Genomic DNA, 21,989 nt, shown 5'->3' on the forward strand with positions numbered 1-21,989 from the left:
CACCCAATACTATCAACTATACCTAGAGATCATCCAATACTATCAACTATACATTGAGATCACTCAATACTATCAAACTATACCTTGAGATCACCCAAAACTATCAAACTATACCTTGAGATCTTGATCTTCTGCATTAGTATTTACAACTAAAGCTCCGACAGGTCTTGATTCCTCCATTTGAATTGTATACGCTGATGGATTAAACTGTGGTTGAGAATCATAGTCCATCGTGATGGTAACTGTACTAGTTCCAGTCTTTTCATTTACACGCCTCTGATCCCGTGCATAGACTGTCAGTACAAATCTAACGGGAGGATTTGGTGAGGTCAAAAGTTTTCGTAGATACAAAACACCTGTATCTGTATCATAGCTAAAGTAAGACATAGTTGGCACTGAAGCCACAACAGAATATCTTGGAATGTCCTGCGAAAAAAAAAATTAAACCCTTTACAAAAGTTAGGTTATCATCACACAGTTATTATTTTAACAACTTTTTTACTTTATATTAACAGTATTTATCATTCTGGAGCACCTGAAATAACTGCTAGTTTTTTGGTGGGTTTATGTTGCTCAGTCTGTAGTGTTTTGTGGACTTCTTCGTCTTTACATCATGTTTTTTTTGTTTTTTTTTTGTCATGGATGTTTTTAGTTTTTCTTCAACTTATGAGTTTTTAATGTCCCTTGATATATTTCGACTTTGTTTCTCTGTTTGTCTTGATTCATCTCAATAAAATTTGAATATCTTTTTTCAATATAAAGTAAAAGTTTTCTTACCCCATCAGCATCAGTGGCAGTTGTGTTTACCACCATGAAATTGTATGGTGAGTTCTGATCCAGAGTTACACTGTAAGGTACCTCGGAGAATTGTGGTGGGCTTGGATTACGTGTAACAATTATTGTCACATCTGCGGTAGATCTATAAATACTTTCTCCACTATCATATGATACAACTTGGAACTGAAAAATAAAAAAAATATCATACAATTCAGTTGTGAAATTTAATAAGTGCAGATTAGGTTAACCTTTCCAGAAGTTTTTCCCCACCATAATAAGACGTTAAAAGTTGCTGCTAAAGACCTTACAGTTAAAAAAAATAGGAAGCATTTATTAGGAAATTTATATTGGAAATATTTTTATATATTTAATATCTTTGATCTTTATCAATACAGTTAGGTTATTCTGTTCATTTGGTTGAGCAAACTTCCATTGAACAGACTTCAAGGATGAAAGGAATTTTGCCTTTTCAGAATCTCATGCATTCTGGGTAATATTTTCAAAAGTGTACACCAAAACCTTGTGATTGCTACAACGTCCTTAACAAAGGAAATTCAACTTATAGTGTGACATTATTTTCATTTTGGGGTACAAACAATGAAATTACTCATAATCCATTTGATTCTGAAACGTCGAATTGAACAGACTTCAGGAATGAAAAGAATTAGAGCTAAATTACTAAAGCTTGTAGATTAAGACTTTGGTTGGATTGCTTGCTTTGTTTGTATAAATGTGTGCTCTAGCATTGTAATTTAGATTGACATCTGGAAACAACATAAATAGGCGGAGTTAAACCTGTATACATTATATTTAGATTTGATTGGACTTTATCATCAAATTTAAGTATAATGTATACAGGTTTAACTCCGCCTATTTATTTTTATTTTGTTTGCAGACGTCAATCTTAATTACAATGCTTGAGCAAACATTTACACAAACAAAGCAAGCAAGCCAACCAAAGTCTCAATCTACAAGCTTTAGGAAATTAGCTCTAATGGCCAGCATTGTACCAACTATATCACCTGAAACCATTATATTTGTTTCAAGAGCCTTTATCAATGAGGAGATCAAAACACTCAAAACAAAAATCTAAACTAATTGTTTCAACGTTTGTCATGTCTGGGCAACGACTATACCGTAAGAGTTTTGCTCATTGTTGAAGGCCATACTGTGACCTTCAGATGCTTAAATTCAAGCCATTTGGACTTTGGTGGATAGTTGTCTCATTGTCAATCATACCACATCTTCTCCATCATTCATTTAGTCATTTAGAGAGAACGACTTTAAGATGAGTATTATGTCATCAGCAACTAATTGATTAATAAAAGATTACCTTGTAATCAGTAGCTAAGTCATCTTTTACACTCTTGGCTAATGTAATATCACCTGAGGACGAATTCAGAGAGAAGTATTCACTGCCTGGAGGTACAACTGAATATACAACATTACCCTGAAAATAACAAAGATACGTTTTCTAAGTCTTTGAAAATATAAAAAAATCACATAAAAAACAAAAAAAACAAAACCAAAATATATGTTTTCAACAACACACAGAGAAATAATTTTCTTGAAGATATCAGAGACATATAATATATATAAGACCATAGATAGATCATAGAATAAGATAAAATGAAGAATTTTCTTGTAGAGATATAAAGATGACAAAAGAATTTTTCATTTACAGTTGAATCATGCAACATTTATGCATCAACTCTTTTTTTATAACAGCTGCATTGAGGTCTAAACTAATATCTAAAGCTATGATATACATTTGATATCACCAGGGCAACATGCTCTACTATCCTGTTTTCTAAGTGGATGCAAGAAAATGGAATTGGATGTTGTAACTCTTAAGCTATATTTTACAGACCATTCATTTAATACGAGTATACATGTATACCATTTTTTTTTAAATATCTGTACTATAAATTTATAGATCAATATATTTAATAGGAAGTCTTTAAAAAAATTTTTTATCCTGCAATAAAATATTTTGGATTCAAAATAAAGGTGTACAAATTAACTTGTGTTATATTAATATATGCATCCTGTAAGCAGTGAAAGCCAAGAAAAATTTAATTTTTCAAAAATAAATTGTAGTTAAATTGCAGGATAAAAACTATATATACATTATTGGAAAATATACAATTATATTGTACTACATAAGAAACAGAAGATAGAATTTCAGCAAGCTTGCTTTCTTTCCCCGTCTCTTTAGCTGGTACAATTAATTATAAATTTTCCAAGAATGTATATCATACTGTACATATATCAGATACTGCTGAAAAAAGGGTGATATTTCTGGTTACAAGATGTCAACTATTTTAAATATATACTATCATTAACTTACTTTTGGCTACAAAACAAAATAGCACATAAAATTAGACAGTAAAGAAATATTTTTCGTACATGGGTCTTTAAACACCTGCATGCATGTCGAAACATAAATAAGATCTCATATACACATCCATGGCATTTAACGTTTTGCAGTATTGTATATACCACTATGAAGCAGAAGACACTGTCCATTCAAGATGCAGTATTTTTTGCTTCATAGTGATAAATGACAAACATTAAACTTTGAATATCATCAACTGTTGGTAACTGTAAAAAATACTGAGTCTTTCTCAATAGTTACCTGCACTGTCAAAGACTGTATTTTTAAACACTGATTCAAACAACAGTCCTTGACAGTTCCTAAAATCAGACCACATGTTAAAAGTGTGTAAATTACAGTTACAGACAGTGTAGGTAAAAGTTACCAAAGACTGGTGATGTCACTTACAGCTGTAAATGTTAATTCTTAGACAGAAAATATCTTCCCTTGGAAGGACAGTCATTTTTGGTTTTATATTTTATGATTGTTCATAGTGTATAATGATTGTTCAGTGTATAATGATGGTTCATAATGTATACTGATTGTTGATTTTGTATAAAGATTGGTCATTGTGTATAATGATTGTTCAGTGTATAATGATGGTTCATAATGTATACTGATTGTTCATTTTGTATAACCATTGTTCATAGTGTATAATAATTGTTCATATTGTATAATGATTGTTCATTGTGTCTGATTGTTCATAGTGTATAATGATTGTTCAGTGTATAATGATTGTTCATTACATTATTTATACTGATTGTTCATTACATTATTTATACTGATTGTTCATTGTGTATAACCATTGTTCAAAGTGTATAATGATTGTTCATGGTGTATAATGATTGGTCATTGTGTATAATGATTGTCCATTGTGTATAATGATTGTTCATTGTGTATACTGCTTGTTCATTGTGTATACTGATTGTTCATTGTGTATAATGATTGTCAACAATGTATAATAATTGTTCAGAGTGTATAATTATCCAGTATCTTTGCAGCTAAAATTTTCTTATTCACCATGCTGTTGTTGAAACAGCTAAACAATGAATAAAATTGAGAATGGAAATGAGGAATATGTCAAAGAGACAACAACCCGACCAAAGAGCAGACAACAGCCGAAGGCCACCAATGGGTTTTCAATGCAGCGAGAAAATCCCACACCTGGAGGTGGTCCTCAGCTGGTCCCTAAATAAAATTGTGTACTAGTTCAGTGAAAATGGACGTCACACTAAACTCCAAAACATATAAATGAACTGAAATAAAAAACATACAAGACTAACAAAGGCTAGAGGCTCCTGACTTGGGACAGGTGCAAAAATGCGGCGGGGTTAAACATGTTTTTTGAGATCTCAACCCTCCCCCTATACCTCTAGCCAATGTAGAATAAAGAAACACATAGCAATAAGCACAGTAAAACTCAGTTTAAAAGAAGTCTGAGTCCGATGTCAGAATAGGTAACAAAAGAAACTAAGCAAAATGACAATGATACATAAATTAACAAAGGACTACTAGCAGTTACTGACATGCCAGCTCCAGACCTCAATTAAACTGAAAGTTTTTTAAGTGTACTCAAAGATGTAGAGAAGTGTATTTGTGTAATATCTTTTACTGTCAGACATATAAAAATTCTGAAAATATCATTAATTCGCACAATAACCATCAGACACAAATTGCACACAAAATGCAAAATTTGTAACTTAAAATATGGAGGACTATTTTTCGAATCATGTTCCAGAATCCTGTCAGCATATTCCTGTGGTCATGGATGATTGCACAAAGGTAATGGTAACCTTGGAACAAAATATCTTACAGAGTTTCACATACCAGGGCATCTGCTTTATATAACAATCACATACATAAATTACATGTAATATAATAAAAACAACTTCATACAACAACACTATCAAGAGTAAAACATTTTCTGGTTAAATTTAAAAAAAAACATTTGTAAGTCAACATGTTCAATAAAATACCCATAACCTAAAAAATTTACAATACTTCGATCAGAGGTTATTTACTTGACACATCATTCAAATTTCATGATGTATGAATACAAGTGGCGTTATACTTTGAAATTGTGGCTATTGATTTTTTTGTCGCATTTCTTTATTTGCTTCCATTTGTTTACAAATTGTTTAATTGATGTCTTAGCTTCCTTGTATGTCAGAATGTTCAGGAAATTACAATAAAAAGTTGTATGATAGCAATAAATGTTTTTTTTTCAAATTTTAAACTCCAATGTTCATTATGGAAGCTATGAAAACTAAAGCATAGGTAGTCCTAGATATTTATAATATTTTTTTTAAAGAATGTAAAATATGGTTAAAATAAATCAGCCTACAAAAAAATGGCAGAAATCCTTTACAAATTCTCATGAATATTTATCCAAATCAGTACTTAGTAATAAAAATTACATCATTACTTCAGTTAACAGGCAGAATAAAACAACCATTTTTCTAAACAGATAATCTCTGATCATAAAATTGTAAGCAATGTCAAAAACAAAACTATCAACAATGAACAAGGTCAAGGTGATCTTTCATCAAACCTATATCTGCTTACCGACTATAAATAAAATATAATAACTTTTTTAATAATGTTAATATGGAGAAGATTCTGCAAAGAAGACTTAATTGGTTGCACAATAAGTTCTGAATTTACTATAAAAATGCAATTAGGATAAATTTTTAAGGATTTAAACACATTTTGAAAGAGTAATCTGAATCAATATGGAGGGTGTTATACACTTATAGCACTATCCAATTCAAATATTCTGTATACACATTTCACTTGCAAGGGTCTGACACCTCTTTTCTGTTTTGAAGACATTTTAGGGAACCTCCCATTTTGTCATTATCATGTGCACTTTAGGCCCAAATTTCATTGGTTGACATAATAATTATAAGAACAGAAAGTAGAATGAAAAGTTGTCAGATCCTTGTAAGCAAAGTGTGGAAACAAGATCTGCATTTTAAGCAGATTGGTAACAGAAAAGAGATTCATAAATTTGTAACAGTCCACAGTAATCTTACGGCTAGAAGCTTTGCTGCCATAAAAGCAGCTTAAACCAACAGCGCCTTATATCACAGCTGTTTTTATGTACAATTCAAGAAGACAAAAGAATGCTAGTTTTGTATATCATTAAGAACAGAAAAAAAAATTGTGTTACTTGAATTTGTGTCACAATAAATTAATAACTCAATTAAAGATGTCTGATTTCAAACTCTGTAATCCCTTCCAAATTATTTCTACTTTAACATTAAGTTTACAATAATACTGTTTATGTTTGAAAGTATGACCTTCATCAAATTTCCTTCAGGGTCATAACTGTTCTTACGGTAAGTAAACAAGGAAATTTGTTGTTCTGAAATAGTGAAATTGCATAAATTGGTAAAATAAAGTCATGTAATTTTTACATTTCTTATATAAATTATAAAAATGGTGGACCTTTTTTAACAGACATAGCACATAACTTCTTTTTTATTAACCTACCAATCTATTGGCATCATTGGCAGTAACAACTAATACAGAATCACCAACTGCCTTGTTCTCCTCTATGATCTGTGTGTACTGGTTCCTAGTGAATATTGGTGGCTGTCCAGTACGATCAACTGTCAGAGTAGCAGTGGTATTGATACACCTCATAGGACTGCCATCATCACAAGCTTGCACGGTTACCTGGTTATAATAAACACAATATGATTTTTTTCAGATACTTATCTAACATGCACTCATTTATGGTACAAATATCTTCATCTATGTGGATTATGATTAGTCCATGTTAAAAGCTTAAGTTGTACATGTGTGTTTCTTCCCTAAGAGACACTAAATATAGCCTTTTGACTTTGGTAATGTTTTAAACATAAACTCATTAATTGATGTTATTACTTTTCAGACCTTTCCTTATATGTTCTTTTCTGTGAGAATTACTAGAGAACACAACTGCCTAGAAAAGTTTCAAATTCTCTATTTAGTGAATTATTATTTTTGTACAAATACATAAATGTTCAGAGACATCTTTGAACATAGATTGACTTTTAAGCTTCACCATATGGCCAGTTCAGTTTGACTCTGATTGATTTGATATGTGATTTTGCAAATCCTGCTCGACTCTGATTGATTTACTATGCAATTTCTCCATTGGAGCACAATTCACATATCAAAGTACACTTCTGACAGATCATTGCACATAGATTGGTGATTTTTTTCCAGAGCACCTCAAAAAACTAAAGTTAATTACTAATGTGGATTCATAATTATTTGTGGGATATCGATATTCATTGATTTCTTGGATAAAATAACCACTAATTCACATGTTCAACAAAGTACAAAAGTATGCAGAATTTGGCAAAACTTCGAAATCAAATGGCCCGAGAACACAGTTCATAGTGCATTTCTTTTAGACAATAAATTCAAATTAAAAAAATAGCACCTGCTCTATCTCAAAAAGATTTTTACGGTGTAATGTACTACTATTGATACAAATAATATCAAAATTATAGAAACTTCTACCAGCTCTAACTCAAAATATTGACAATTCTGTGTTAAGGGGGCTAAAATTCAGTTTGACAGCTTCAGACATTCTAATTTTTGACCTTTTTTAACTGGACCAAATCACTACTTAACATAAAGATTCAGCACCCAAATATTTTTAACATGTAATTTCATCCCCTTACTTAATATTTCATGCATAAAATATCAAGAAATGAATTGGGAAAGTGTATAAAAAAAAATGCAAGTTATACACTGTTCACACTAGGGACTATATTCGTAGACAACGAAAACCAAAGGACGATAACTGTGTCCTTGGACCAAATATCCATGAAAATGTAATAGTTCCTCAATCCATGAAAATAAATGAATCAACAGTATGAGATCATTGCACATAGAATTAATTATTTGCTTACATGACTTACCCAATCATATCTCATCCTTTGCTAAAAATATTCTAATACTTACATAGAATCTCTGAATATCAGTATTCAGTAACGACTTAGCCAGTTTCATCTGACCAGTTACATCGTCAATGAAGAAATAATCTGAGGGTCCAGAAGTAAGTGCTCTTTCAAGTCTCTCATTAACAATACCATAGCTTAAAGTGTCCTAAAATAAATGCCAAAAAATATAGTTCTGTTGAAAAACAAACTAGCAATTCTATAAGTAAAGACATCACTTGTAACAAAAATCAAGACAATCAACAACAATAAATTTTAAATTTCTATTATATGATTTGTCCAAACTTGTTGGTAAAAAAAGGAGGTTCACTATCTTAAATGTAGTGCGATTTTACAGAAGAGTTGGGTTTCCGTAAGTAATAGGTCAGGGTTAAGCTAAATTTAACACAAATAATTATACTAATTTGAGAAAAAGAAATTACAAACATAATCTAAGTTGAGATTTTTTAAAGAAGATACAGATTTCTGTGTTGCTACTAATTGTTTGGTTTTGGTAATGAAGATTGTAAAATTCTGGTTTAGGGCTCAAATCATATTGTCTATTTATAGGTACTGTAACCTATTATTTTGGATAAAATGATGGCACATATATGAGAAAAATAAAATAAAAATTATGGAAACACAAAAAAGAAGAAACTAGATATCATTGAGATGGGAGCCATCTCTGTGGGCCCCGCTGTGAATAATGTGTGGTAAAAAATTTGTATCTTTATCATTGGACATGGGGTTGTCAAATGAAACCAAAGTTTTTGACCTTGACCTTTGACCTAGGAAGTTGTACATAAATTATGACACGACCTCTGGTATTGGTTTATATACATATCAAGTATAAACTTTGAAATCATAACGGTTCTCAAGATATTGAGCGGACACGATCTTTACCATAGGACATGGGATTGTCAACTAAAACCAAAGTTTTTGACCTTGACCTTTGACCTAGGAAGTTGTACATACATTATGACACATCCTCTGGTGTTGGTTAATATACATATCAATTATAAAATTTGAAATCATAACGGTTCTCAAGATATAGAGCAGACACGATCTTTACCATAGGAAATGGGGTTGTCATCTAAAACCAAAGTTTTTGACCTTGACCTTTGACCTAGGAAGTTGTACATACATTATGACACACCCTCTGGTGTTGGTTAATATACATGTCAAGTATAAACTTTGAAATCATAACGGTTCTCTAGATATAGAGTGGACACGATTTGTTACGGACGGACGGACAGACGGACGGATGGACAGACGGATGGACAGACAGACGGACGGACAGACTGATCACTATAGGGCATCCGCCATTTGGCAGGGCCCTAATTAAAGACTTGATATAAAACCCCAGTTAATCCCTATGCTAGCAGTGTCCATTATTGTAAAACAAGCTTTTTAAAGAAGCCATACTTACATCAGGATCTTTGTCAGAAGCCTGGACTTTGATGACATCTGAAAACACTGGTGCATCTTCACGGACATCTGAATCATAACTTGGTAAGCCCCATTCTGGAAGATTAGGATTGCGTAACACTGTAATCTGCACAAGGGCTTTCCCACTTGTTGTTGGTCTTAATGTGTCATAGGCTTCAACAGTGAGCTGTAAAGAAATTTAAATAGATATGATATATTTGAAGCTTCCAGTTACTGCGAATTCATTATTTTTTCTTGGAATACCAATTTTTGTGGATTTTATAAACCACATGAAAAATTCCTATACCGGTAAGCTTGTTTTATTCAACATTTGTTAAATCAAATATCGATGAAAATACAATTTTTCTTCAATCCACTAAAATTGGAAACCACGAAAATAAATTAATCCATAGATGGTAATTATTTGTACATAGTGTGAATAGTGTCTTAGCCATTATATAGTTTATTCAGTATGGATTTGATGAAGCAACAGGAAAAAGTTCTCAAAATTTCATGGCAAAAAATATAATTTATTTATCTATAAGAGATGCATTACATCCTCTAGTGCTTCAAATCCCCCATAGAGATTTGAGAAGTTAGTAGGCATGGACCACATTGTTTCTATATTTACAATAGCTTATGGAGAATTCATGATTTATTTAACAAACAATCAAACTTAAATTGCATGCATGAAGTATTCACTCAAATAATTCAGCTATAACAGGTTTCTGTTGTTAGAAATACCTACATTATATACATCTGCTGACGTATCTCCCCTAACACTTCTGATTATTGACACTTGACCACCGACAGGATCGACTCCAAACAAACTTGGAGCTGGATATTCTCCAACAACTATGTATCTGATTGCACCCTGTAATGAACATGTAAATATAAATAGTTATATATTTATAGTAAAGGCGTCATGAGCTTGAATCACTCACCAGTCAAAAATTTGCACTATCAAAACTTTTAACAAAATTTGCATCCATCTTTAACACACTAAGTATGCTTATTACCAAGTTTGATCCATGTCCACTAAGAGAAACATTTAAAAAAATATGAAAAAGCCCTTTAAGGACAATAACCCCTTTAAGGTAACTTAATTCTATTGTATTAAATTGTTCACTCTTGTTCATAATTTTAGTTTTATTTAAATATAATTAAAGTAAATTATCTTTATTTAAAAACAATTCTGAAGAATCTATATTTCTACACAGGCAGCAACCTTTTTGTTCATCAGTATTATACATGCAAACACAAAAGGAATTTAAGGTATGTATATTATGTCTGCTGAATTTATCAAAGTCCTGTAACAAATTTTTAATTTTACAATCAATAAATCTTTATTTTTTGCAATAACATAATCAGTTTTTCAACAAAATTCTCTCTTTATGTTTGAAAAGCATTGAAACAAGCCATGTTTGCTTACTCATAAAAGAATATGCAAGACAGGAATAAAATCTATCCATATGTACCATGTGAAAATTAAATGAGGACATAGTGAAGGAGATAACTCCTAACCAATATGGTTACCTGTCCTAAATTAGCAATTTAGAAAATAGAAACAAGGATACAGTAACTTACCTGTCTGTCATTATCCGAAGCCTGTACTGTTACTATAATGTCATTCAAAGGTCTGTTCTCATTGATTGTTACAGGATAAACAAGTTGTGTGAATGTTGGTACACTAAGGTCCCTTATGACATTGATGACAACATTTACAGTGGCAAGGTTCTTGCCATCTGAGGCTTGGGCAACCATCTGAAAAAATGATCAAGAAGAAATGTAAATAGAAAATTTGATGGCTTATTTAATATCACACTGGTTTTAACTAGAGACACCAATATAATCCCAAGAGCTCTGATGTTTGTGATATTGAAAAGGACATAACATATACACTTGTTGCAGGATTTTCTCGTTGTGTTGAAGACCCTTTGGTGGCCTTGGGCTGTTTTCTGTTCTTTGGTCGGGTTGTTGTCTCTTTGACACATTCCCCATTTCCAACAGAATTTTTTTCCGTCAGGTTTGATAAAGCTTGTGCATGAGTGATTTCAATATGTTAGCCATTGAGAATATACTCATAGAATTTACTTGTATTTACTACTAAGTATATAATAAAATAGTTTAACATCCCTCTCTTAAAAAGAAGGACCGTAATAAACATGTTTTGCAAGGTTTAAATACTGCAATAAACAAATCACATTTACTTAAGATTCAAAACCTGTTACAGAATTTGTATCTAGGGTACAAAATTAATCTTTCTTTTTAACTTACTGCTAAACTGAAAACTTACAGTGTAACTTGTGACAGTATCTGTCGTCAAAACATTCTGAACAAAGACAATGCCTGTATCTGGATCCAAGGTAAAGAAATCATTGGCTGTTGTCGTTGAGATTACAGTATAACGTAGTTTATCCTGCAAATGAATAGTATACATTTTTGAAATTGTTGCAGTTTACTTAAGGGCTGTTCTCAATTTAGCGGTATTTATAATCATTTTTATTTGAAAACCCTGCATACCAATGGTATTCAATTACCAAAACGTAATTTAGGACGCATTGGTTCGGCAGTTCTTCATTTTGAAATTTATAATATAGAAATCATAATTATAAAAAAAAGTTCTATAAGAGAAATTTAAAAGGTAGGAATGGCCTGTATTGTCAAGCAATAAATGCCCCTTTATTCAACAGTTGACTCAAATGAGCTTATCGACTTTATCCTCAATAGTCATATCATATTTATTTAGTTAGTTAAAGTTATTATATACAAAAAAATAATAAGAATTACTGTTTTAAATTTCAACCCACATCTACCTTAAACAAAAGTTTTACTGTTAATCTTCATATGAGGTACCCCTTCCCCATCCTCAAATAAATAAAATTGAGAATGGAAACAACACTTACGCCATCAATGTCAGTTGCATTCACTCTGATGACTGCCACGCCAACTTGTGCTGTTTCGTTTATCGTTGTTTCAAATTGCAGGCGTGTAAAGATAGGTTGGTTTTCGTTTCTAGTCACAGTGATGTTTACAATATCTTCTGCAAAGTCTTTAGGATATATTGAATCCCAGGCTCTAACTCTTAACTACAATGAAAGCAAAAGTTCTTAATGTAATTCACATTTTTATTAGAAGGTGTCACCAATATCATATTATACATAATTGGGATCTTTATAGTGGATATGGGCTCGTATTCCCTCTCAATGTTTCATATGATCTGAGCTCTCAGGCAAAGGGAATATAGGGCAATGACAAGGAATATGAGCCCATATACCTTGTGAAGCCCAAATAACAATTATACCATACAGGAGTGTCCTAATTTTTTCAATAATTACCATTCTGATTTTCGCTTTTTTGTGCTCATATACCCTGTCAAGGTAACCAATCAAATTGCAGGATAAGACGGGATATTGCACTCCAGTATAATATATATATGCTTGTCAAATGCATTTTGTTAAAATATACTTTTTCACTTTTTTGGTCTTTCGGAAAATGTTGTTTGTGCTGTATTTAGACCTCTCTAACAAGAAATTTGTTTTGCATGCACATGTATAAAAATTGTGGTTTTTATCCAACACATTCATAGGTTTGAACGTTGTTTTCAATTTAGACTTGTTTATATTTTTTTCGTTTGGGCTTGTATTATATTTGCCTTTGGATTTATATGATCCGTTCATCCTATTTCGACTCTTCAAAATTCAAGAGTCTATCCTAAATTGAGGTAAATTATATGGCCTTCCAAATACCATTTCGATTCCTAACATCACTGAAGAGAAATCAATTGTCGAAATCCGGATATGGTGTACCAATTTTTGCACCTTTTGTTTGCGGTACACCATCTTTTCCGCAAGTTTATTGTTTTCTGTTTGGTATTTTAAAAATCAATAAATAAAATCCATTTTGTTAAATCTGGTGATCCATTTATTTGGCAATCGCCAATGGCAGTCAGCAGGGTTTAAGAACATCAGTTGTTGGACCTGCTTGTCAAATGCGTTTTGTTAAAATATACTTTTTCACTTTTTTGGTCTTTTGGAGAATGTTATTTGTGCTGTATTTAGACCCCTCTAACAAGAAATTTGTTTTGCATGCACACGTATAAAAATTGCGGTTTTTATCCAACCCAATCATAGGTTTGAACTTTGTTATCAATTTAGACTTGTACATATATTTCTTTGATATACTGACAGTTGACTGAAAGACATGACATCAACAGTGATAAATTTTAGACATTGGATCCTTTACACAATATATACTTTCCAATACATACTGTAGGCAACTCAGGAATATTGCTTAATGTAAGTTTAAGGTCCAGCAGCAAATATTATAGGCATATTTAGGATGAGTTTTTTTTTACAGAAAGACAAACCAAGTCAAAATTTAAATGTGCTAGTTCAAAAGACAACAATTTACAGAAAGAAATATCCCCATTCAGACAAACTATGACCCTTCAAGTCTTTGCTGTTACTACTGAATGCTACATGCTTAGGGAAGAAGCAGCACATAACTTATATTAATGTATATGGTTTGACTTGGCAAGTGAATGAACAAAAGACACCCAACATAAGATGTGAGTATGCTATCGTGATATCAACTTCATACCATTAGCACCAAATTAATTCTTAAGCTAAAATCTTAATTAAAGGCTAATAATTGCCCTCAACTTTACGATTGGCTGAGCATATCTTGAGACAGCCATGTACACAAATAAATATGTTATATATGGTGTATTATATCTTCTTACTCAACTATTTTAATAAAAGAATTGAACAATGAACACAAACTACGGAAAATATATCTTTTAAAAGTAATGCATTAATATCACATTGTAACGTTTCTTGTATATCTAGAGTGAAATTATAATTCATTTTGTTCAAGCAAAGAGATATCACACTTAACATTTTGAATGGGAGGACCAACATTTTTAGGTAACGTATCTTTTCTTTCTTTTCTAAAATGGAAGCTGAAGAGAAAAAGAAGTAAACAGAAAAGCTTTGATCATTCTGTACTGAAACATTGGAACTTTGAATGTTTTACGGAAACTTGAATATTTTTATAACACTTACAATGTAATTTGTGGCATCTTCATTCTTCAAATCATTCTGCATAACAATTCTTCCTGCAGGAACACCAAGAGAGTTTGCCAGTTTAAAAAAGTATGGGGCGGAAAGATCTCCAAAAATGCCATACGTCATTGTACCCTGCAATTAGAATAATAAAATGGTGCAGAGGACAGTTGTTAGTACTAATTACAACAAATTTTCACTGGACATTCAGACTAGTAAAAAACTAGTCACTGGTACAATATGCATTTTGACTGTCAAACCAGCATCCTTTTTCATTCAAATTTTTTTTAACCTTTACTGACCTTCAACATGTCATTTAAAAAGTCATTCTTTTGCTTACACCAATTATTATCACTCTTTACATAAATGCATATGTGTATCAAAACCAATATTATATAAACAGAACAAAAAGAGCTGTCTGAAGTTACCATTTCAATAGACATATTTACATTTTTGTGTATAAGCTGAATTTACTCTGACTGACCCTAGATCTGTCTCAGAATAACCTTCTGGTGTCATGCAACAATCATTTTTTAATTATAAGGTTTATTGTTTTAAATTGTGACGCAAGATTTTTAGGGAAACTTTAAGTAATGACGGACAAATTTGCAAACAAGTGTTAATACGTCTATACTGGCAAAATTATTGAAACCAAGCTGCTGAAATTAATTGAATCATAAAAATGATACTAGAGTAAAGGATAAATTCTTTAAAAATATATTTTACCCTCAGGTCATTATCAATCGCTGACAGTGTGAACACTGAGGTTGACAGGAGAGAGTTCTCTGACAATGTCCTGGTATATGGTAGACCTTGGAACTGAGGTGATTGCTCGTTACGATTAACATTAATAGTCACATCACCTGTGGCATCCTTTTCAAATGTTAATTTTTGGTCCCGAACTCTGACTTTCATCTACAAAAAAAGGAGAAAAAAATCTTCAAGATAAATTTCTATAAATCATGGGAAATTGTAATTGTAGACCAGTTACAAGGTAATGGGGCAGGTTAAGATTTTTCAGGAGAATGAATCAAAATACAATAATTTAACAATTAATTTTATTTGGCTTATTTAATACCCTTAACTCAAAATACATCTTCCAACTTCGAAAAAAATTAGTAAGTTTTGAGCCTTTCCATTCTAAATATCTTTCTTACTGGGAAAGAAGTTTTTAAACAGGAAGCAAAAAAAAACCAGCTGACTTTTTTTGCTAAATATTAAAGATAATTAAATCCATGAACAAAATTACCATTTGCTATTTTTAATAATGAAAAAAGCTTATTTTCAAAAATAAGATCCTACATTGTAAACTTTGGCTTTTGTGGTATCTGTCTGAAGATCTTTTGAAACAGTGATGAGTCCGTTATCTGGATTGATACTGAAGTACTGAAGTGCCCTCGCTGAAGCCATTGTTCCATCACTGAATAATACATATCGTAAAGTATCCTGAAATACATACATCGGTATTACAATTCATCATATTACAATCCTGAAATATATACATCGGTATTTCAATCCTGAAATACATACATCGTATTACAATCCTGAAATACATACATCGATTACAATTTGGCTGTTGTGTGTTGAATTCACTTTGGAAACAAATGTTAAAGCAGAGGCCACTTATCTGCAATTTTTTTCTTTTTTTTTTACTAAAGATCATTTTCTTTATTCTTGAAACAATCAATTTCTTCAGTCAATCAGTACTTATTTGAATCAACAAAACAAGAGTTGAGCTGTCAAATTGACAGCTGCTGCTTTTTTTGTTTGTTTTACTAAAGGTCATTTTTTTTAATTCTTGAAATAATCAATTTCTTCAGTCAATACTAATCTAAATCAACAAAACAAGAAATGAGCTGTCAAATTGAAAGCAAACCAGGTTTTCATGTATTTTGAAGGCGCTTTCAGGCTTGTTTGACTTGCCACGTTCTGTGAAAATTTTTCAATCTATCAAGGACCATAACTCCTGAACAGTAAAAATGAAAATTGTCAAATATTGAACTTGACCTCTCTTTTTATTAGTAAAAACATTAAAACTTGAAAAGCATTCGGGGAACAGTTAATAAATAATTGTATACAAACTGCTGTACCTGATCACCATCTGTGGCTGTGATATTCAGAATGTTAGAGCTGATTGGTTGGTACTCCCAAATGGTTGTCGAGAATGATACAGGGGTCAGTTTTGGAGGGTTAGGATTATGTACAACATCAATCGTTACCGTTCCAGTGGCAGTTTTACCCAGGGATCCTGGATCGTAGGCTGTAACTATCAACTAAAAACAAAAAGAAATCTAAATTAAAATGCCACTTTCAAAGATAAAAGTATGAGAAACAAGATAATAATGAGAAATAACAATATAATATAATATAAGTGAGTAAATTTCATTTAATAACAGTTTGCATATATATTGTGTTAATTTGTAGTTTAAAAATGTATTCCATGGTTTCAACTGTAACTTTTTGACATAACTCATTTTTATCTCGTTTAGCTAGTAGCTTTTAAAAATGATTGAAGAGGGATTTTATCTTCAACATTCATTACATTTTATTAATTATTGTTGTTTGTTTGTTGGTACTGTAATTTCAAAATATTTGCAAGGAATTATCAATGCGAAAATTGTGACAAAATAGGAATCTTTTTTTATTGGTGGAGGAAGCAGGAGTGCCCACACCTTCAGCAGGAAAGTATTGTAGTTGATCCCTAGTGAGATTAATACAGCAGTTTGTTTTCTTTAATTAAACCTACAATGTATCTTGTTTCAACATCTTCCTTCAAGTTGTTCCTTACGTACACACCACCAGTAGAATTATTGACAGTGAAGTAATATGGAGCTTGGAGATCCCCTTGTATACCATATACAAGAGGTTGCTGAAAAGTAATAAAAATAAATAATATAATATAAAGAGAACTACCGAATTCAGGCTTGTATAGTCTGCGAGAAGGGGGTGCGGACTTTGTACCAGTGCGAACTATACACGGCCAATTACGGTACATATCTTTCCTGATGAATAAAAAAAATACACTATCTAATAACAGATGAAACAAAGTATTTTCTGACTCATTAAACATTAATGAAAACTTCCATGCTGTGAGCAGTTATAGAGGTGAATTATAACAGAACAAATAAAGACAACTTCTCATTTATGTCATAGACACTGACTTTTTTCAAATAAGAATTGGTATGAGATGTTCCATGACAAACTCTTGATTTAATAATTTCTAATTAAGAGACTGGTGGTATGCATTAAAGCTCAAATGGTCACTGAAAGCTCTAGAATATCAAACCAATTGCACATAATGATTATATATCATTGCTAATATTGGCAAAATTTATTTTGTCTTTTTTCTTTATGTCACACAGCTTGGTTTTAAGATGTCTGCTACCAAGAGCAATTTTGGTTTCTGATGCAAACTTTGTAATAATTATGCATAACAAAATGTTTTTAAACACACTACAAATTTCAAAGCAGAAAGATATCTTCTGTCTTGAATTTTGGGATTACTTTTGTAGAATCTTTAGACTATTTTTTTTGACGAATCTCAAGACAATTTTTACAAGATTTTGAAAGGAGTAGGTCCGGTAAGACCCCTTTTTGGCCCCAAAATATAGCATTTTCACAAATTTGTTGAAATGTAAACTTTTAGCTATTCATTGGAAAGAAGAATACTTCTGTTCCATAAATATTGGCTGACAATACACATGCACATGCATCAGATACTAGCATCATAAATTCATGCAATATTACTGAAATCTTCACAATTTTAGCATTTGTGCAAATTTTAAGAGGTTTTTGTCTAAAATGGAAGTGGCCGCATTTGTGTTCAGTCTTAATATTCAAATATATGTTGTATTTGATGATATTACATAACATATATAAAGGTTGAGACTGAACAAGAATGCGGGCACTTCCATTTCAGACAAAAACCATCTGAAAAGTGACGTTTTATGGCATATTTGATAGATTTTTGATACTCAAGCTTGAATTTGAGCGTCTTTCATGACCAAATCGGTTCAAATCTTTTACATAAACTATTTGAATTGACTTAAGTAGACACTTAAGTGTTAAAAAATGTAAAAACTCCTTCATCAGATGTACTTCGAATTTTAGGCCAAAACTAGCCCTTACCAGACCTTCTCCTTTGTTCTGTAATATAGTTGTGTCAGTCTCAAATGAAAAAGAAAAATAGTGACATTATATTTCCAAACCATTCAGTTTCTGTACAAAGTACTGGATTTTTACAAAATAAAGCAAAGTTAACCCCAAATTTTGATTTTGAACATAAACAACTAATAGGATTTTTTTTAATATTTCAAACCTTTCTATCAGCATCAGTAGCTGTCACTACAACAAGGGGGTTTTGTCCGTTGACTGGTTCCGTCTCATCAATCTGTTTGTAGTATGCTGTTGGAATGAATGTCGGGGCAGCATCACGTACAACATTGATGTTGACACCACATGACGTAGTACTTCCTCCGGTATCTGTTGCGATTACATTAAACTGAAATATATCATAAAACCTTCATTACACTGTATCAATGCAAAAGAAAGTTCTACTAAGATGGGTTGAAACTCTTCTTTCAAGGGGAAGGCTATTTGGCAAAAAAAAAAATTATTAACAGAGGTAGTTCTCATCTTTTCATGCTGCAAAATCAGAATCAACAAGTGAAACTGCAAGCTACTGCTCACTGATGATACCCCCAGCCCAAATACTTGACCGTAAACAGGAAGTTGTTGAGTGATCAATCTGAAAACGCATCACACGGTATAGCTGAATTATATAAACACTGAAATCAAAATTCAGAAATCCTTGTAATTTAGTTCCTGAGACAATGTGACGCAAATTTTCAACTTGGATGTGTTGTGTAAAATGATGCAAGTGTTCGGTAAACAGGAAGTTGTTGAGTGATCAATCTGAAAACGCATCACACGGTATAGCTGACTTATATAAACCCTGAAACCAAATTTCAGAAATCCTTGTACTGTAGTTCCTGAGAATGATGGGACGAAAAATTTTCATGGGACAGATGGACGGACTGACAGACTGACAGACTGACGGATGGATGGATGGATGGACAGACAGAGGTAAAACAGTATACCCCCACTTTTTTAAAGCGGGGGTATAATAATAAATCTGCCATATATAGTCAAGCATTTGAGTTTGTCAGGTTTAATGGAGTCTACCCTTTTTTTTTAATTTACCTTGGAGTTCAGTATTTTTGTCAATACTTTATTACTACAAGTATATTGGAATGAATATCTGTTTTTAAAAACTTCTACAACTTGAGGTTCATATTATCTTACCACAAAGCTATTTTGAGCTGTAGTTGTAAACAATCTTTTCAGAGTGATGACACCATTTTCTGGGTTGATATATAAGAAATTCCTTTCTGTAGCATCAGTGGTAGCAGCATCAAAACTATATGTCAGTTTATCCTGCAAGGAAAAAAAAAAGTTCTGAAATCATTCATGCACACATATCAAAATGGTTGATTTATGATTGATTGTTGGTGCTTAACTGCACTTTCGGCACCCTTTGCTATAGGGTGACGACCAGTTTTTATTGGTTGTGGAAGTAGGAGTGCCCATAGAGAACCACAACCTTTCAACCAGAAGACTGGCAATCCCAGTCAAGTAAGATTGTATTCAAACACACGTGCCACAAGCAAAATTCAAAATCATAACCTTAATATTGACAGGCTAGGGATTGCTGTAGATGAACTACATGTACTTTGAACCCTCAGCTACCCAGGCCCCATATTAAAAACATAGGTAACTTGAAAAAATTTACTAAGGAATATTTCAGAGAGGGCCATTTCTTACAAAATGTTTGCAAATTCTTGTTATTTCTGCTTCAACTTTTACACAGTAAAATGCATTTCTTTCCAAACATTTTTGTATGAAAAATGCAGAGGACCCTTTTTCCCACCAAAAGTTGACTTTTTAAAATGAATGTTTCTTAAAAACAAGCAACATGCCTAGTTTTTTTACCACATTATATTGATGTATTGTATATTCTCCATTGAAAAAGACTTCATTTTCAAGAAAAAAATGTTCTTATTTAAACATTGATCATCCATAAGACTAAAGTTTCAGGTTTAACTTACTCCATCATTATCAGTCGCATTTACATCAACTACAAGCTCTCCTAGTGCTGTGTTTTCTGGTGGAGTAGACTGGAATGTCCCAAGACTACAAGAAGGCGTACTTGGATTACGATTGACGGTAAAAGTGACTATACCAGTGGCTCTGTCGTTTGGATACATACTATCATAAACAACTAGTTCAAGCTGTCAAAAAATAAAACATAATATAGTTACATGCTGATGTTTATCCATTTAATTTTGTAATATAAAAGCATCTTTAATACAGATACTGGTATTCATGGCATCTTGTTCTTGAGGTTCAGATACTTTTCTGTTATGATACATTTCTGGTAAGTAATTAATGAAAGAAATATTACGTTTCCAACTGGTGAATATTGTCGTTATCAACTGAGTGTAAATTCTCCCTTTTTTCAAATTAGAACTGTAGCTTTAATTGTGTGTGTCTTTTTTTTCTGTCATTGTATGGATTAGTTTATTACTGCTTCGCATGTACTTTATCACTTTAAGACTATTCTTAAAAGATTAAGGTGGTACCAAACACCTGGACTAAAATTAATTTGGCTTGTTTCATTTTCATAAAATTTTGACAAAATATTTACTTTGACCCTTTGACAAAAATATAAAAATTTCAAGAAACTTGAACCACACTTTATCGGAAAAATTTCATTGGATATATAGCAATTTGACAAACACTAATTTTGATCATTGTGAAGCTTAATATTTCCTAAACAATAGAATGTGATTAAAACATTTATCTGATTTTTACAGAGTTATCTCCCTGTAGTGTTATGTACCATCTTAAAGAATGGGATGAAGCTACAACTGCTGTGCATGTTATACATATACCAAATTCATACTCTATCACAAGTTAAATGTTCAGAAGCTAACATCAACTCTCAACTTCCATGTTCCACTTTATAGATTTGAAGATAACTTCAGTACTGTAAATATATCTATTTTCCTGGGTAAAATATTTTGTGGATTGAAGAATAATTGTATTTGAGGATATTTGATTTCGTGGTTTTGCCAAAATCTGCATACAAGCCTATAGAAAAGTTATACTTCGATAAACATTTAGATTCAGGGTTCACCTTGACCCATAAAATCCATGACAATTGGTATCCCATGAATAATAATGGATCCAGAGTACATAGTATTACTTACCTTGTATGGATTAGTCTGCAAAGCGTCCTCTGTCAAAAGCCTTGATGCTGTTACTATTCCGGTTGTCATATTTACATCAAAGAAGGATGGAGCAGGGTACATGCCATTTTTTTCAAATTGCAATATTCCCTAA

The 21,989-nt window shown here is 31.9% G+C and overlaps 1 protein-coding gene across 1 annotated transcript in view; it reads right to left on the reverse strand.

The window, feature by feature from the left end:
- The window catches only part of LOC127708407 (uncharacterized), a 199,676-nt gene that overhangs the window by 56,326 nt on the left and 121,361 nt on the right, over positions 1-21,989 (reverse strand). The window contains exons 104-122 of the mRNA XM_052213279.1: positions 21,857-21,985; positions 20,693-20,875; positions 19,890-20,021; positions 18,904-19,086; positions 17,332-17,454; positions 16,676-16,858; positions 15,888-16,031; positions 15,312-15,500; positions 14,586-14,720; positions 12,426-12,608; positions 11,816-11,938; positions 11,107-11,283; positions 10,268-10,393; positions 9,521-9,706; positions 8,117-8,260; positions 6,650-6,835; positions 2,111-2,227; positions 778-960; positions 115-426 (exon numbers count right to left, since the gene is read on the reverse strand). Coding sequence (XP_052069239.1) covers positions 115-426; positions 778-960; positions 2,111-2,227; positions 6,650-6,835; positions 8,117-8,260; positions 9,521-9,706; positions 10,268-10,393; positions 11,107-11,283; positions 11,816-11,938; positions 12,426-12,608; positions 14,586-14,720; positions 15,312-15,500; positions 15,888-16,031; positions 16,676-16,858; positions 17,332-17,454; positions 18,904-19,086; positions 19,890-20,021; positions 20,693-20,875; positions 21,857-21,985 — 3,138 coding nt within the window. The remainder of the gene's footprint in view (positions 1-114; positions 427-777; positions 961-2,110; positions 2,228-6,649; positions 6,836-8,116; positions 8,261-9,520; positions 9,707-10,267; positions 10,394-11,106; positions 11,284-11,815; positions 11,939-12,425; positions 12,609-14,585; positions 14,721-15,311; positions 15,501-15,887; positions 16,032-16,675; positions 16,859-17,331; positions 17,455-18,903; positions 19,087-19,889; positions 20,022-20,692; positions 20,876-21,856; positions 21,986-21,989) is intronic.

Source organism: Mytilus californianus, unplaced genomic scaffold, assembly GCF_021869535.1.
Source record: "Mytilus californianus isolate M0D057914Y unplaced genomic scaffold, xbMytCali1.0.p SCAF_7, whole genome shotgun sequence".
Lineage (NCBI taxonomy): Eukaryota > Metazoa > Mollusca > Bivalvia > Mytilida > Mytilidae > Mytilus > Mytilus californianus.